We start from the raw sequence: 16,767 nt of genomic DNA on the forward strand, positions 1-16,767 counted from the left end.
GTAAGGTAAATGTATGATTTTTTAGCATACCAAATTTACGGTAAGGTATACGGTATGGTGGTTTCGATAAGGTATACCATACCTACCCACCCCTACTCATAGTTGAGTCATTTTTCCATTTCGGAAAGTTCCTTCATAGTTGAGTCAAGTCTATATATGGTAACACTTTTTCTCACTCTTACTTACTCTCTCTTACTTTATTTTCTCTACTTTATTCACTTTCTACTCTATTCTCTCTACTTTTTTTCTCTCTTACTTTATTCTCTCTACTTTATTCACTCTCTACTCTATTCTCTCTACTTTTTTTCTCTCTTACTTTTTTATCTATTTATTTATACTCTCTCTATCCCATTGAAAATGACTCACTTTCCTTTTTAGTGTGTCCAACCAAGATGACTCATTCCTAAAAATGGAAACATTTTTGTCTCTTTTTTATTTCCTTTCTTACTTAATTCTCTCCACTTCACGCACAAAATAAAGTTGCATAAATTCATATGCCGTCCAAGAAAGGGTCATCTTTCTTGGGACGACTAGAGTACAAAGATGTCCAACAAAAAGTTTTGGAATTTGAAAATTATTCAGTAGACTCGGATAATGGACAACTGCCACGTGTAAGAAATTATTCAGAAAACAAAATAATTAATTCCGCTCATAACTCATAATGCATGCAAAACTCTCACCTTTGTACACACACACAAACTCTCTCTATATATATAAAAGATTCATTTTCACAGCTCAAAACACACCTCTTTCTCATGGCGCAAAATCATTCTTTCACTAGCTTCTCCACCAATGCCATGCCTCCTGCGGTCGCGGTCACCGCAGATCCCCCTGCTCTCGCGGTCGTCGTCGCCGCGCCTCCTCCTGCACTCACGCCTCTTGCTCGCGGTCGCCGACATCGCACCTCCTCCTGCACTCGAGTCTCCTGCGTGTTAAAGCAAGTAATAAATCAACCGCCCACCATTTATTGTATTGGAGTTCCTAGAACACATTTATTGTTGTAGAGTCTCAATCCTCATTTATGGTTGTATTTGAAGAGTCCCAAATATCAATATAAATACTAAGGTGATGAGCACTACAATAACACACAAGAAATACAAAAGCATAAGCATTTTACCGGTATGTTCTCTATCACTAATCTCTCATCTCTCTATTACCATCTTAAGACTGTGTTGTCGCCGTCGCCGAGCCTCTGATTCGATTACAAATCTGTATCACTCATCTGGTTCTGAAATGAGGTCCTCTTCTGCTTGGAACAAGTCCAGAAAAACACAAAAGAGAGGAACAAGTGAGAGCAGCATGAGTTGAAGTGAGTAGATCATTTTGGTAAAGTAAGTAGATCCTTTCAATATTTTGGTGAAGTGTATTTCGTTTGTTTTTAAGAATGTGAGTAGTATTTTGTTAATCTGAAATCATAGAATGTCTGGTAGTTGAATGTCTATCTCGCTAAATGTATGGATCCAAAATCATAGAATGTCTGAAATTATAGAATGTTTAGTAATTGAATGTTCATCTCATTAAATGTATGGAACTGATATCATTGAATTTTTAATATGATTTGAGTATCTGTTTGTTGAATTGAGTGGATTATTCTCCTGTTACAGTTATTGAGAAGGAAAAGGAAAATTAATTTAATAGATAAATGCAAGTAAAAAATATTGGGAAAAGAAGACTTGTTTAATTTCTCAACATCAACTTGAACAAATTGCACTATTCCGGTGCCAGACTATTAAATTATTAAGGATGAATCAAACTTCCTTTTCTACTTAGATGTGCCACAGCCGGTGGTTTCTGCCAGCTTTATGAAGTAGTCGTCTACACCTTGACTTGCTTGGATATCTCGATGTAGTAACTCTGCACGGTGTTGCAATCCTTTGGGAGGACGACGGATTGGAAGAATATGATCTACCACAAAACTACGGTATACCAAACTTCGGTATGATTACCGAAAATGAAGTACGGTATCGGTATGGAAATTCACCATAACGAAGTTCGGTATACCGAAAATTTTGGTAAGGTAAATGTATGATTTTTTAGCATACCGGATTTACGGTAAGGTATACGATATGGTGGTTTCGATAAGGTATACCGTACCTACCCAACCCTACTCATAGTTGAGTCATTTTTTCATTTTGGGAAGTTCCTTCATAGTTGAGTCAAGTCTATATATGGTAACACTTTTTCTCACTCTTACTTTATTCGTTTTCTACTCTATTATCTCTACTTTTTTTCTCTCTCTTACATCTATTTATTTAACACACTAAATCGTGCCAAAAAATTGTCTCAACTAATTCCTCTGTTCCAGTTAAGATAACTCATTTCGTTTTTCGCACATGTTTTCATAATAAATAGTTAAAGTAGAGGGAAAGTAAAGTAAGAGAGAGAATAGTGTGGAAGAATGCCACGTGTAAGAAATTATTCAGAAAACAAAATAGTTAATTCCTCTCTTAACTCATAATGCTTGCAAAACTCTTACCTCTGTACACACACATACTCTCTCTCTATATATATATATAAAAGACTCATTTTCACAGCTCAAAACACACCTCTTCCTCGTGGCGCAAAATCATTCTCTCTCCAGCCTCACCACTCTACTGATGCCACGCCTCCTGCGGTCGCGGTCGTCGTCGTCGCGCCTCCTCCTGCACTCGCGGTCACCGACACCGCGCCTCCTACTGCACTCACGCCTCTTGCACTCGTGGTCACCGACACCGCGCCTCCTCTTGCACTCGAGCTTCATGAGTGTTAAAGCAAGTAATAAATCAGCCACCCACCATTTATTGTATTGGAGTTCCTAGAACACATTTATTGTTGTAGAGTCTTAATCCTGGTTGTATTTGAAGAGTCTCAAATATCAATATAAATACTAAGGTGATGAGCACTACAATAACAAACAAGAAATACAAATCATAAGCATTTTACCGGTATGTTCTCTATCACTAATCTCTCATCTCTCTATTACTATCTTAAGGCTGCGTTGCGGTCGCCGTCGCTGTGCCTCCTCCTGCGCTCGCCGTCGCCGAGCCTCTGATTCGATTACGGATCTGTATCATTCATCTGATTCTGAAATGAGGTCCTCTTCTACTTGGAACAAGTCCAGAAGAACTCAAAAGGGAGGAACAAGTGAGAGCAGCAGGAGTTGAAGTGAGTAGATCATTTTGGTAAAGTAAGTAGACCCTTTCAATATTTTGGTGAAGTGTATTTCGTTTGTTTTTAAGAATGTGAGTAGTATTTTGTTAATCTGAAATCATAGAATGTCTGGTAGTTGAATGTCTATCTCGTTGAATGTATTGATCCGAAATCATAGAATGTCTGACATCATAGAATTCTAGTCTAGTAGTTGAATGTCTATCTCATTAAATGTATGGAACTGATATCATCAAATTTTTAATATGATTTGTTGAATTGAGTTGTTTGTTCTCCTGTTACAGTTATTGAGAAGGAAAATAAAAATTAATTTAATAGAAAAATGCAAGTAAAAGTCCTGGGAAAAGAGGACGTTTAATTTCTCTACATCAACTTGAACAAAGAGGAGTATTCCGATGCCAGGCTATTAAATTATTAAGGATGAATTAAACTTCCTTTTTCTACTTGGATGTGCCATTGGGGAAGCGGCCGGTGGTTTCTGCCAGCTTTATGAAGTAGTCATCTACACCTTGACTTGCTTGGATGTCTTGATGTAGTATTTTTACACGCCATTGCAGTCCTTTGGGAGGACGACGGATTGGAAGAACGGGATCAGTTTTTTTTTAATCAAAGCCACCCAGTGTGGGTAGGGGTTTAGGAAGACCCCCAACCGGTGAATAGAACCAAAATATATTATTCCAAAACATGATCCAAACCGAAAAGTGACTAGGATCCAAAAGAAGAACAAGAACAAATATACTAGAGGTCCACCAAGTCAGGTATCTCCATGCTATCAAAACTAAACTAGAACTATAATGGACAAGTGTAAAAGTGAAATGACCAATGTAAAAGTGGTTGACTGGTTATATTTCAATAATGCTGCAACACAACGTAGCTAATAAATGAACTCGGTTTTTTATTATTTAGTAATATTATACTTCCTCCGTCCCTCTGTAGCTGAGTCGTATTTCTTTTTGGGTTGTCCCACTGTAGTTGAGTTGTTTCCTTTTTTGGCAAAAAAACAACATTTCTTCTTTCTTACTTTACTCTCTCTTACTTTATTCTCTATTCATCTTTCTACCTTTTCCTTTCATGCTTTATTATTCATTTACTTAACTCACTTAATACAACTTTTCTTAAATCTCATACCGAAAAAAACGCATCTACTACAAAGGGACGAAGGAAGTACATTTTTCAAAATTTTAATATCATCACATGTCATTTTACAATTGAAAATCCTTAGAAGAGTTGTATTAATATGACAACCCACGTTATTGTAACACAATATCACCATTTTAGACTGTAGATCTGAAGAATGTGTGATTCTCAAATTGCCATGTGACAACCCATTTTAATTAAATTGGAACATAAAAAACACTGAAGGGGAAAGTCGGCACTCTCTATTTTTAGTTTGTTACCATATTGCAGTGTTACTATATGCATATTATAGTGTTACTCTATGAATATTGCAGTGTTACGCGCCTACAACATTCGTAATAGTTTTTTAGCTTACTAGATTGTAGTGTTAGTTTATGAATATTGTAGTGTTACCATGTAGTATTTGCAATTTACATATTTTAGAATTGACTAAAATACTCACGCCTGCAATATTCAACACATAAAACTGCAATTCGAACTCTATTTCACCAATTCAATCCTAGGCGCCATCTTTAAGGGCTATGATTAGTGTTATGGTGTCACTCTAAATATGGTGTCACCCTAATGCTCCCCTCCTTAGATATCTTTATAAATCTTTAAAATTTAAAATTTTATACTCCCTTCGTCCCTAAAAGGTATGGACTATTTCCTTTTTTTCGTCCGTCCCCTAAGAGTATGAAAATTTCAATTTTGACAAATCTCTTCTCTCTAATGAGGTGAGACTCATTCTCCACCAACAATACTTAAAAAACTTTATCTATTTCTCTCTCTTACTTTATCAATAATGCATTAAAACTCGTGTTGAACCCAAAGTTCGTACTCTCTGGGAACGGAGAGAGTATATTTCTTTAAAAAATAATTCAGTTAATAAAAAAATGTAATTTGTATATATGTATAATTTCATACAGTAAGTCCTCTTAGGATTTCCATAAAATTATAAATTATAAATTTATCTATAAAGTTACAGACTTTAGCTAGGATTTTCTGATATTTTTCAAATTAATTTAAAATTCAAATACAATTAAAAGTTTAGTGTTTTAATGAATTTTCTCATTACCGAGCAATATCAATAGAATTAAACTATTTTATGTAGTCCTAACGTGTCAACCGGGCAACACCACATGTTAAGAACAAAACAACATACTGTATATGAATTTTAGAGAAAAGCTCTAATTAAGTTCATGTATTTGAATAAAAATTTATCATAATTAATAATTATATATCAATCAAAATTTGATCATAATATAATTATATGTCGTGTAATTAAAGACAAATAATCCAAATATATACACTGAAGATAAAATAGCTCTACGCAAAAAGGCGTAACTCTTTTTCAAGAAAATGATAACTATAGTTTCTAGGTTTATTATTTATGATTTCAATATATTGGGCATATGATTAAGATGTTACCAATTGAGCGAGGTACGATATCATGGCCTAATCCACCATTTTTTTATTAGAGACTCAAACACGAGCATTAAGAATATACTATACAGGAAGAACATTAATTTATTGTGTCGTATTTTATAGTCTTTAAAAACTCTTGTAATTTGAATTGGTTCAGAGAGATTTTTATATGAATAATGCTCTCATAAACAAAGTTTTTTGTACAGTGTTGGAGGCGAACACTATTCAACAATCAACTCTATACATCGATGTAACGTAATTGACAAATAAAAAGTTATTATTAAATTTTAAAAAAAAATCAATTAAGGAATTTTAAAAGAAAAAAAATTATAACTATACCATGAATCAATCAAATTCAGTAAAGAAATAGAAATAAGTTAAATTTGTTCGCTTTAGCACTATATAAAAGTAAATATAAGCAGTAAAAGAAAATAGATGAAAATATAAAAGAGGTATTTTAGAATACCTTCACTTTCTTCTCCTTTTCTCTCCTCATACCAGCTATCGAACCCCCAACCTAGAGGTTACTCAATGCCTCACCAACTAGGCTAGGAACGGCCGGTGTTAATGTGCTTGCTACTTATTATATGTATTGATCATAATATACCATATAAAGGTGGGAAATTTTCTGCGATGCTCACAGATGAGACCACGATACTTTACGCAGAGAGAATTAATACAGACAAGATTTTTTGCTAAGAAGAATTTGGTGACGTTTAATTTTATTTTCGCTTGAATAGTTGGGCGTTATTGATTTTAACACAAAAATTTGAGTGATTATTTGTTAGTTTAGTCCACTATGCGAGGATTTCGTGCTAGTTTATATGCTACGAAAATTTAGGAGATAGTACTATATATTGATTTGTTTTAAGTAAAAAAGAAAAGATATTTGACTATATTAACATAAATTGTAAAAAAGTTAAATGTATTCCTGATAATTTACTTTTTAAAAAATTAAAAAAATATTATCTTTTTCAAAATAATAGAATGGAAAGTGTGAAATATTTTGAGGGATATCAATTAAAAAATTAATTTTGAAGGCCACAACTAGGTGTCTGATTAAATTTCAAATATAAATATTGTGTATCTAATGAATATTCAATCCACGAGGAAAATCGGAATAATTAATTAAAGATATTAGTAAAAGAAATCAAATCTAATTGTTACGCTATAAATCCGATAGGTACTTTGCCCATCCCTCAAGAAACCACTATAAGAGCACTCCCAATGGAGTTCCCTTATTTCTCCCTTATTTCTCCCTAACTCCTGCCACATCAGCGCCACATCAGCATCACATTTTATCCCCAGTTTTTAGCCAACCCCTACAATGGTTTCTCCCTTATTTCTCCCTTATTTCTCCCTAACTCAACATTTCATTTTTACATCATCACTAATTTAATTGTTTTATTTTTATATATAATAAAGCTAGCTTATTTAATTTATAAAGATAAATCAAATAAATAGTAATAAAGTTCGTTGTATTAAACACGGGTACACATTACAACGAAGAAAATTAAAAAAAAAAAAAGTACACGAATGGAAATAAAAAATCAAAAAAAAAATTCAAAGAAAAAAAAATTCAAGGGCGGTGGGCGCGGTTTCTATTTGCCCACAATTCTTCGATGATATCGTGTTGTAGTGCTTGATGGGCCTCCTTCTGGTGTATGTCCATGAACGCCTGGAACCGTTCATGTTCGTTGTGCGGTACACCCTGGCGGGCGGACTCGGTTGAGACACCGTGACTCGATGATGCAACACTTGGGTCGTTGGTGACGTCGAGGACGCCTTCGTGTTCATCTTCGATGATCATGTTATGCATGATGATGCACGCATACATGATATCGGCAATATCCCCCTGGTAGAAAAAGCGCGTCGGACCCTTTACCAGTGCAAATCGCGATTGGAGCACCCCAAATGCCCTCTCCACATCCTTGCGCGCAGACTCTTGCGCTCGGGCAAAATACCTTCTTCTATCTCCGAGTGGGCATCTGATCGTCTTCAGAAACACGGGCCATTGCGGATAGATGCCGTCAGCCAGGTAGTACCCCATGTTATGCACATTGCCATTGGCCGTGAATTCGATGGAGGGGCCTAATCCGTTGATCCGCTCGTTGAAAAGGGGCGAGGAATTGAGAACATTTAGGTCGTTGTTCGACCCGGCTATACCAAAATAAGCATGCCAAATCCAAAGCCGTTGGTCGGCAACGGCTTCAAGAATGATGGTGGGATGCGTACCTTTGTAGCCGGTAGTAAACTGGCCTCGCCACGCGGTTGGGCAGTTCTTCCACTGCCAGTGCATACAGTCGATGCTGCCGAGCATCCCCGGAAAGCCGTGGGTCCTCCAGTGCCAATCCAGTAGGAACTGGCAGTCAGCTGCGTCCGGCGAGCGAAGGTAGTGCTCCCCAAATATCTCTCGCACGCCCTGACAGAAATTCTTCAGGCACTCGTTGCCAGTCGTCTCGCCGCATTGCAGATACTCATCGAACATGTCGGCGGACCCTCCATATGCCAACTGCCGGATGGCAACAGTGCATTTCTGTAGGGGCGATAGTCCGGGCTTCCCTGCTGCGTCTCGCTGGAGCCGGAACTCGGGGTAACGCGCGGACAACGCATTAACAATGCGCAGGAAGAGGGAGCGGCGCATTCTGAACCGGCGACGAAATACATCTGCCGGATAACGTGGTTCCTCCGCGAAATAATCGGCGAACAGCCGATCGTGCGCACCAGTGTGGTTGCGAGGGATGTATCGGCGCCGCCGGCGGATTGGCCGTTGGGGGGGTGGCTGCTGCATTCGAGCGATCTCGCTTTGTATGCAGCGGGAGATATAGTTGTTGATTGGGTTGTTGGCGAAACCCGCTACATCCCATCCGGTGGGAGCGGGAGGTACCTCTTCTTCGGAAGAAGAATGTGATATTTCCTCGTCGGACTGAGCACGAGACGATGAATCAGAACTCATTTAATAAAGATGGAGAGAAAAAAGATTGAAAATTTGTGTGAATGAAGTTTGTGGGTGATGAATGGAGGAAGAGGATGAAATATTTATAGGGGTGGGATAAAATAGCCGTTCGGCCAAAAAAAAAAAAAAAAATTTTAAAAATCGCCGATTATCGCCGAGCGTCGCCCACAGTGGCCGGCGATCGCTCGGCGATAATCCGGCGATAAATCGCCACTCGGCGAAGCAACGGTAACATTATCGCCGAATTATCGCCGACTTCGCCACAATGGCCGGCGATAATTCGGCGATAATCGGCGATTTATCGCCGAGAATTCGCCACCTCCATTGGGAGTGCTCTAAAAACATCAAATAAATAAAACTTGAAAGCAAATCAAATTTTTTAGGCGCAGACTGAACTTCTTCTTCTCATAATCCTTCTACAGTTCAGTATAAACCCTAACCTCAAATCTCATCAGATCGAAAGCCTACATTTTTGGGTTATAGAATGGCTGAATCGGCATCAGCATCGGCATCGGCATCGGCATCGGCATCGGCGGCGACGTTGGTGAGTTCGGCGGGCGCGCTTCTGGCTATGCTGAATGAGTCTCACCCGGCTCTCAAGTTCCACGCACTCTCCCATCTCAACACCTTTGTCGACTACTTCTGGCCTGAAATCTCCACTGCTGTCCCGATTATGTAAGCCTTCTTTTAGTCAGTTTTTTATTTAATTAGTTTAATTATGAACTGGAATTTCGTGCATTACTATGACTGGGGCTCATGTTGTCAAATTGTGGATTCTTGGTGTTGTTTCTATTGAGGGAATGGTGGAGTTTGTGGTTCAATTGGGTTGAATTAGGGTAGCATTGTGGTTATTTACGAAAATTTGAGTTCTTTAGTGTTGATGCCACCAAGTGGTGAGAAAATTGGGGTTGTTCTTGTTTGTTAGTAGCTATTGTTTTAGAGCATAATCAGGTGAACAAAGCTAAGAGCTTGGTATTGTTTGGACTATGGCATTCAGTTTTAGATTATTGAATGTTTGTATTATACGTTTCAGCTTCTTGTGTTTATCATGATTATTATGTAGGATCTGTTGTTTGGGTTTTATTCACTAGACGCTGCATAAATTATGCATATAAGTTGGGTGAACTACTTTGTTAGTTCTGGAAAGCTTTATACCGTTGGTTGAGTTATAGCTTAAAGTTACCAGCTTGCCCTTTCTGACTTGTTAATGCATTGATTGTGCTCTTCAGTTCTTTTTGGCTATTTGTGCTCTCTGCAATATTAACTTTCCATATTGTGATTTCATGTGATATCTCTCTTGATTTTGATGACTGCTACATGGTGATGAGCTTTTTATAGTATATGTTACCAACCTTTCTATGAGCAATTTCTCCCATATTGAGTCATTTTTAAACTGTTTTTTTTCGCGGTAATTGAATCCTCTCCTTTTGCTTTTGGTTGCAGAGAAAGTTTGTACGAAGATGAAGGGTTTGAACACAGACAGCTAGCTGCCTTGTTGGTTTCAAAGGTTGAATTTTCTTCTTCTGCATGCATATTTTAGTTGGCTCATGGCTGTGTAGTTGGTTGGTCCATCAGAAATTGCATATCCGTGTCATGTAATTTTTCCAGTATTCTGCAGACGAGTCATGAAATATTCTCTTGGATATTTAATTTCTTAAAAACTATTAAGTATCGTGCTTTTAAATGAAAATAGATTTGTCTCACATGCCTTTTCTCTTTCTTTGTAAAATTGTCTTAGTTTTAGTCATTGATTTGTAATTCGTTGTCTCATATTGAGTACAGAGACAAAAATATGTCATGTAAACGTTGGTTGAATCAACTAAAAAAAGCTGCAGTTTTTACTCGGAAGTTTGGGGAAAAACTCATATAAGGACGTAATCACTGGTGATACCAGTAGGAATATTGATCCATATCCACATCAGGTTCACATAGGAGATGCTGTATTAGATTCACATAAAGTTTATTATATTATGGAATAAGTAGTTGTAAAACAGATTCATGGGTCAATTATGCTTGTGAGAGATAAGAGTGAGAGCCTGTGTTCTAACTCTTGTGATTTTGGATTACGGAAGTGTTGCTATTGTTAAGTAAGATTATTTAGTATAACAGAACTCTTATGTATTCTTTTTGGGTTATAAAGAAATTTACATTATAAGACATATCTTGCTATCTGGATATAAGTATATTCCAAGTATCATAAAGAATGCAGCAACTGCTGCTGCTAGGTCTTGAAGAAGTTGCATGAAAGGGCATCATGCTATCATATTTTGTTTGCTTACTTTATACTTTGTGAAGAAGGGAAGCATAGGATCTAATTTTTTATAGTATCTATTCATAAATCATAATTATGCATATATCTGGTATCAACTATATGAAAAGTATTTAGCTTCTTTCAGACTTAGTTTATTTCACGTTGTCTTTCTCTTGCAAATTATTGTGCGTTCTATCATTAGGTTTTCTATTATTTGGGTGAGCTCAATGATTCATTGTCCTATGCTCTGGGAGCTGGCTCTCTTTTTGATGTATCTGAGGACACAGATTACGTTCATACTCTACTCGGTGAGAATTCTTACCACCCCTTTGAATTTTTTTTCACACTACTTTCTCTTTTTCATTAAGATGATGTGGCCACTTGTTATCATTTTTCTCTAATAAGTAGTGCTGATGTCCTACTCATATGGATGTCCTTTAATGCTTTATTGTTTATAATAGTTATGCTCTATTATTGTCTCACTCAGCTAAAGCAATAGACGAATATGCAAATCTGAAGACAAAAGCAGCTGAGACAAATGATGAATCTATACTGATTGACCATAGGATGGAAGCTATTGTTGAGAGAATGCTGGATAAGTATGTGTAATAACCTTGTTGTTGGAAAACCTAATTATGTGGTATCCTGACATATATTCCTGTTGGCTATTCTCAATGGTTTACAGATGTACTGCAGATGGAAAATATCAACAAACCATAGGGATGGCAATTGAATGTAGAAGACTGGATAAGCTTGAGGAAGCAGTTATAAGTAGTGACAATGTTCATTCGACAATTAATTATTGCATAGATATCTGTCATTCCTTTGTGAACAGGCGAGAGTATAGGCGTGAGGTAACCTCCTTTAGCATATTTCGTAAAATATTCTGTAGGCCCGTTCATTTTGGTAGAAATTTAGCCTTCTCGTTTTGAACAACCCTATTTTCTAAATTAGTGTGGTATTAGTACATGCTTTGCCTTTCTTGTGCTATTTCTGTTATATACAGAGACTGGAGTAGACCTTGATTTCTAAGGTGTCTGAACAAAATTTGTTACTTTTACTAGGTCTCTAAATTACAATGAGACGATAATTTATTTCAGATTGAAATTATTGAATTTCATTCTGATCCATATTTGAGATTTTTCTGAATGCATGTATTCTTACACGTGGCTCTACAGATACTCCGCCTTCTGGTCAAAATATATCAGCAGTTGCCATCTCCTGATTATTTGAGCATTTGTCAGCGCCTAATGTTTCTAGATGAGCCGAACGGCGTTGCAAGCATATTTGAAGCACTCATAAGATCAGAAAATGTTGATGATGCACTACTGGCATTTCAAATTGCATTTGATCTTGTGGAGAATGAGCATCAAGCTTTCCTTTTGAAGGTGAGAGATCTGCTTCCGGCTCCCAAGTCAAAGCCTTCAGAGCCTACTCAGTTGTCTGAGTCAGCTCAGCCAGATTCTACACAAACTGAAATTGCTGTCACATCTGAGGATGTTCACATAACAGAGGCAAATCAAGCAGATGAAAGCATAACATCTACTGATCCACGTGAAGCAGTTTATGCGGAGAGGCTGACAAAACTAAGAGGAATTCTGGATGGAGAGACTTCCATACAGTTGACCCTGCAATTCTTACACAGCCATAACAAGTGAGGCTATTATTTTCATCTTTATAATCTTATATCAAGTCCGAACATATTCAGTCCACATAATTTGTTAGTAAAATTTAAGAGGCCTGATGGATTTTATTTTCCCATCTTTACAGATCAGATCTCCTCATTCTCAAAACAATAAAGCAGTCTGTTGAGATGAGAAATAGTGTCTGCCATAGTGCAACTATACATGCTAATGCTATTATGCATGCTGGAACAACTGTTGACACATTTCTGAGAGAAAATCTGGTAAGTACATAAGCATTTTCACCAGATTCTGTTCCGTCTGTTTTGGTGTTAATTTCAGCCATTATGTATATAAATTGTCAGGACTGGCTGAGTAGGGCCACAAATTGGGCAAAATTCAGTGCAACTGCAGGACTTGGCGTTATCCATCGGGGCCATCTACAGCAAGGAAGATCCCTCATGGCACCTTACTTGCCACAAGGTGGCAGTGGTGGTGGCAGTCCATACTCGGAAGGTGGAGCATTATATGCTCTTGGTCTAATTCATGCAAACCATGGGGAAGGCATTAAACCCTTTCTGCAGGAAAGCCTAAGGAGCTCTAATGTTGAGGTCCAGCCATTCCTTAAAACCTGTTTTTCCTCCTTTCCCCTCGAGCAATGAGTGTAACTTAATGATATGATAAATGGCACAGGTCATTCAGCATGGTGCCTGCCTGGGTCTTGGTTTGGCTGCATTGGGCACTGCTGATGAGGACGTCTTTGATGAAATAAAAAATGTGTTGTATACTGACAGTGCTGTTGCTGGTGAGGCTGCTGGGATTAGTATGGGTCTACTGATGGTTGGAACAGCTAGTGAGAAGGCTGCTGAAATGCTTGCATATGCACATGAAACCCAACATGAAAAGATTATAAGGTGACTTGAGTCATTAGTCTTAGTTTTATGGACTCTTTAACCACATTTTATCTCGCTTTTATATTTATATTTGTATTTGACTGTGACGTGATAACAGGGGTTTATCCTTAGGAATAGCACTTACAGTCTATGGAAGAGAGGAAGAAGCTGATACACTCATTGAGCAAATGACAAGGGATCAAGACCCTATACTGCGTTATGGTGGCATGTATGCCTTAGCCTTGGCATACAGAGGAACATCAAATAATAAGGCCATTCGTCAGTTGCTGCATTTTGCTGTGTCAGATGTAAGCGATGATGTCAGACGGACTGCTGTTCTTGCCCTTGGATTTGTGTTGTACTCTGATCCTGAACAGGTTGTGTATTTGGTTTTCCTTTTATACCCTTTTGGTCCTTGGATGCTGTCTATTGATGGACTCTGAGACTTTTGAGAAGTCAACTTGCATTTATTTGAAATTGTATTATCTTTTTTTATATTTAGTGCCCTCGCATTGTCTCTCTGTTATCGGAGTCCTACAATCCACATGTGCGTTATGGTGCTGCACTAGCAGTTGGGATTTCTTGTGCGGGCACTGGACTTAGTGAGGCCATATCATTGCTAGAGCCATTAACCTTGGATGTTGTCGACTTTGTCCGTCAAGGTGCTCTAATTGCAATGGCAATGGTGATGGTTCAGATCAGTGAAGCTAGTGACTCTCGTGTTGGTGCTTTCAGGTGTTGTATCTGAATTTTATGTTCACCTTGTCTATGGTTTATATTTCTCATTTCTCCCTGTTGCTAAATACTTAGGCGACAATTGGAAAAGATAATCCAAGATAAGCATGAAGATACGATAAGCAAGATGGGTGCTATATTAGCTTCGGGGATTTTAGATGCTGGGGGACGGAATGTGACCATCAAGTTACTTTCAAAAACAAAACATGATAAAATCACTGCAGTAGTAGGCCTTGCTGTTTTCAGTCAATTCTGGTACTGGTATCCACTCATCTACTTCATCAGTTTGGCATTCTCACCAACTGCTTTAATTGGTTTGAACTATGACCTGAAAATACCCAAGTTTGATTTCCTATCACATGCGAAGCCGTCATTGTTTGAATACCCTAAGCCTACTACTGTCCCTACCACTGCTTCAACTGTTAAACTGCCCACTGCAATTTTATCAACATCAGTAAGAGCCAAAACCAGGGCTAGTAAGAAAGAAGCTGAGAAGCAGGCCGAGAAGGCAGAAACCAGTACGGAAAAGGGTAAATCAAGCGACATCAAGGATGGAGATTCTATGCAGGTAAATGTTTTGTATGATGCCATTGTTTATAATTTTGATACTTTTCTTGTTAGAGTAAAAAGGCGAGACGGCTAACAAACAGTAAGAAGTAAGAACTGAAGATATAATATATATATATATATAGGGTTTTGATCTATGAAGACCAGATTTAAATACAGAAACGCAGAACACGGTCATACGTAAGGCATTTTTAGGTCATAGTTAGTTTATTTTTAGGTCATGCTAACAAAGCATGACCTAAAATGATCTTAACATGACATAAACCCAAATATTATAATATGACCTAAAACTACTTAATTATGACCTTCCGTGTTTTGGGTTAATTATTGACCATTAGATCATCTAATCCTAGGGCCAAGATTTGGGCTGCATTTCTGGATTTAAATGCATTCTTATTTTGATATCTCCCTATATATATATATATATATAATCTTGAACAAAACAAATGATAATCCTCTTACAAGGTCATATCTCTAACATGTTCCTATGCTAATATACCGTCCTTATGCTAAACTTAAGGTTATTCCTTGCTCTCAAACCTATAGGGACTCTCAACTTACTTAGTAGCTCGTCTGATTAATTACGTAGTAGCCCAAAGTCGCATAGAGCATTAGATTCTTCTGTCAACTAAGAATGATTTGGGTCAGAAAGTACTTGGTACTATGATCACTAGAGGAACAATACCTAATCCTGAGGATGCTCCTGAATCATTTTGACTGCTTGTTTGGGACTTATAGACTCCCAGCTTTCCAACTCTTGATCCATATCATCTCTATCTCTTGCTATGGGATATAAATATTGTAATCACGATCCTTCACTTTGTTTATGATTTATTTGCTTTCCTTTTCTGGGTCTTTCATGAAGCATATCTTTGAGGGTGGATATTACATCTCTTGATCCTAAGTTGCTAAATTACAACGACATTTCAATATTTCAGTGCTTTTGCTGCTCGGTAGGTTTTAATTGAATATTTGCTCAACTCGGATTCTCTTTGCTTCCTTTGTCAGGTAGATAGTAACACAGAGAAGAAGACGGAACCTGAGCCGTCGTTTGAAATTTTAACCAATCCTGCAAGGGTGGTTCGTCCACAAGAGAAATTCATCAAATTTCTTCAAGACAGCAGATACGTGCCAGTTAAGACGGCACCTTCAGGATTTGTGCTATTCAAAGATCTACGTCCGAATGAGCCTGAAGAATTATCTCTCACTGAGTCTCCCTCGTCAGCGACCTCTAATGCTACTGGCGGATCAGTCCCTGGACAGCAGGGATCGGCCACAGCAATGGCTGTCGATGAAGAGCCTGCACCTCCACAACCCTTTGAATACAGCTCGTAAACCTTAGCATTGGAGGTAACGTTCTGTGTTTACGTTTTGATGGAGAAAGTTGATGGGTTCTAGCCGGTCAGCAGGTGTTCAAGCAAGTGGCGTTCTGCTGCAGAATCTTGAAGTCGTAGCCAATGTCGATTGCTGCTGATGTTTCCAACTCTTTCTCTGCCATGTTTTTTTCTTCCATTTTATTATTTGTGGTTTTCAATAAGGATTATGTACACTAATGGAGGGCCAAAACCTGGACTCTAGAAGCTGCGATGTCTAAGTAGCTATGTACGATTTATTCTTTTCCATCTTGTAGTCCTTATTTAAGTTGAAAATTAGGGTGTGAATTATTCTTTCTCTGATTCTTACTGTTATGATTATTAATGCCAAATTATAGTGCAGCTATCTTAGTTAATCTCTAATTATTGAGATGCGCATGCCCCAACCGCACTCATGTGAAGACACAACCCTTTTTAATTAATTAATTTAATTCATTGAATTCATTAGTATAATTAGAAATTTCAAATTAGAATCCATATCATTTCTACGTACTAATCCTTAATAATTGTTAAAGTATTTAATATACTAATTAACATATATTGTAGGCGTCCGCATAAAAATCATTGCACTTTGCCGTAGTTCATCTACGTACAACCATGTTTTTAAAATTCATACCTCTCTCAACCCCATATATACCTCTCCTCATACATCTCCCTTTAATTTTATATTTACATTTTT

At 37.6% G+C, this 16,767-nt stretch overlaps 1 protein-coding gene across 1 annotated transcript; it reads left to right on the forward strand.

The window, feature by feature from the left end:
• Positions 1 to 8,995: 8,995 nt before the first annotated feature.
• On the forward strand, positions 8,996 to 16,391 carry LOC125194163 (26S proteasome non-ATPase regulatory subunit 1 homolog A-like). Its single transcript, XM_048092230.2, has 13 exons — positions 8,996 to 9,322; positions 10,091 to 10,154; positions 11,101 to 11,206; positions 11,386 to 11,497; positions 11,584 to 11,752; positions 12,077 to 12,552; positions 12,669 to 12,804; positions 12,886 to 13,131; positions 13,214 to 13,434; positions 13,532 to 13,790; positions 13,916 to 14,148; positions 14,224 to 14,716; positions 15,724 to 16,391. Exons 1-13 carry the CDS (start codon positions 9,132 to 9,134, stop codon positions 16,048 to 16,050), a joined length of 3,033 nt encoding a protein of 1,010 aa, XP_047948187.2. The 5' UTR covers positions 8,996 to 9,131; the 3' UTR covers positions 16,051 to 16,391.
• Positions 16,392 to 16,767: the final 376 nt, after the last annotated feature.

Source organism: Salvia hispanica, chromosome 4 (genome assembly GCF_029641045.1).
Source record: "Salvia hispanica isolate PSC_SH4W2 chromosome 4, Shi_PSC_v1, whole genome shotgun sequence".
NCBI lineage: Eukaryota > Viridiplantae > Streptophyta > Magnoliopsida > Lamiales > Lamiaceae > Salvia > Salvia hispanica.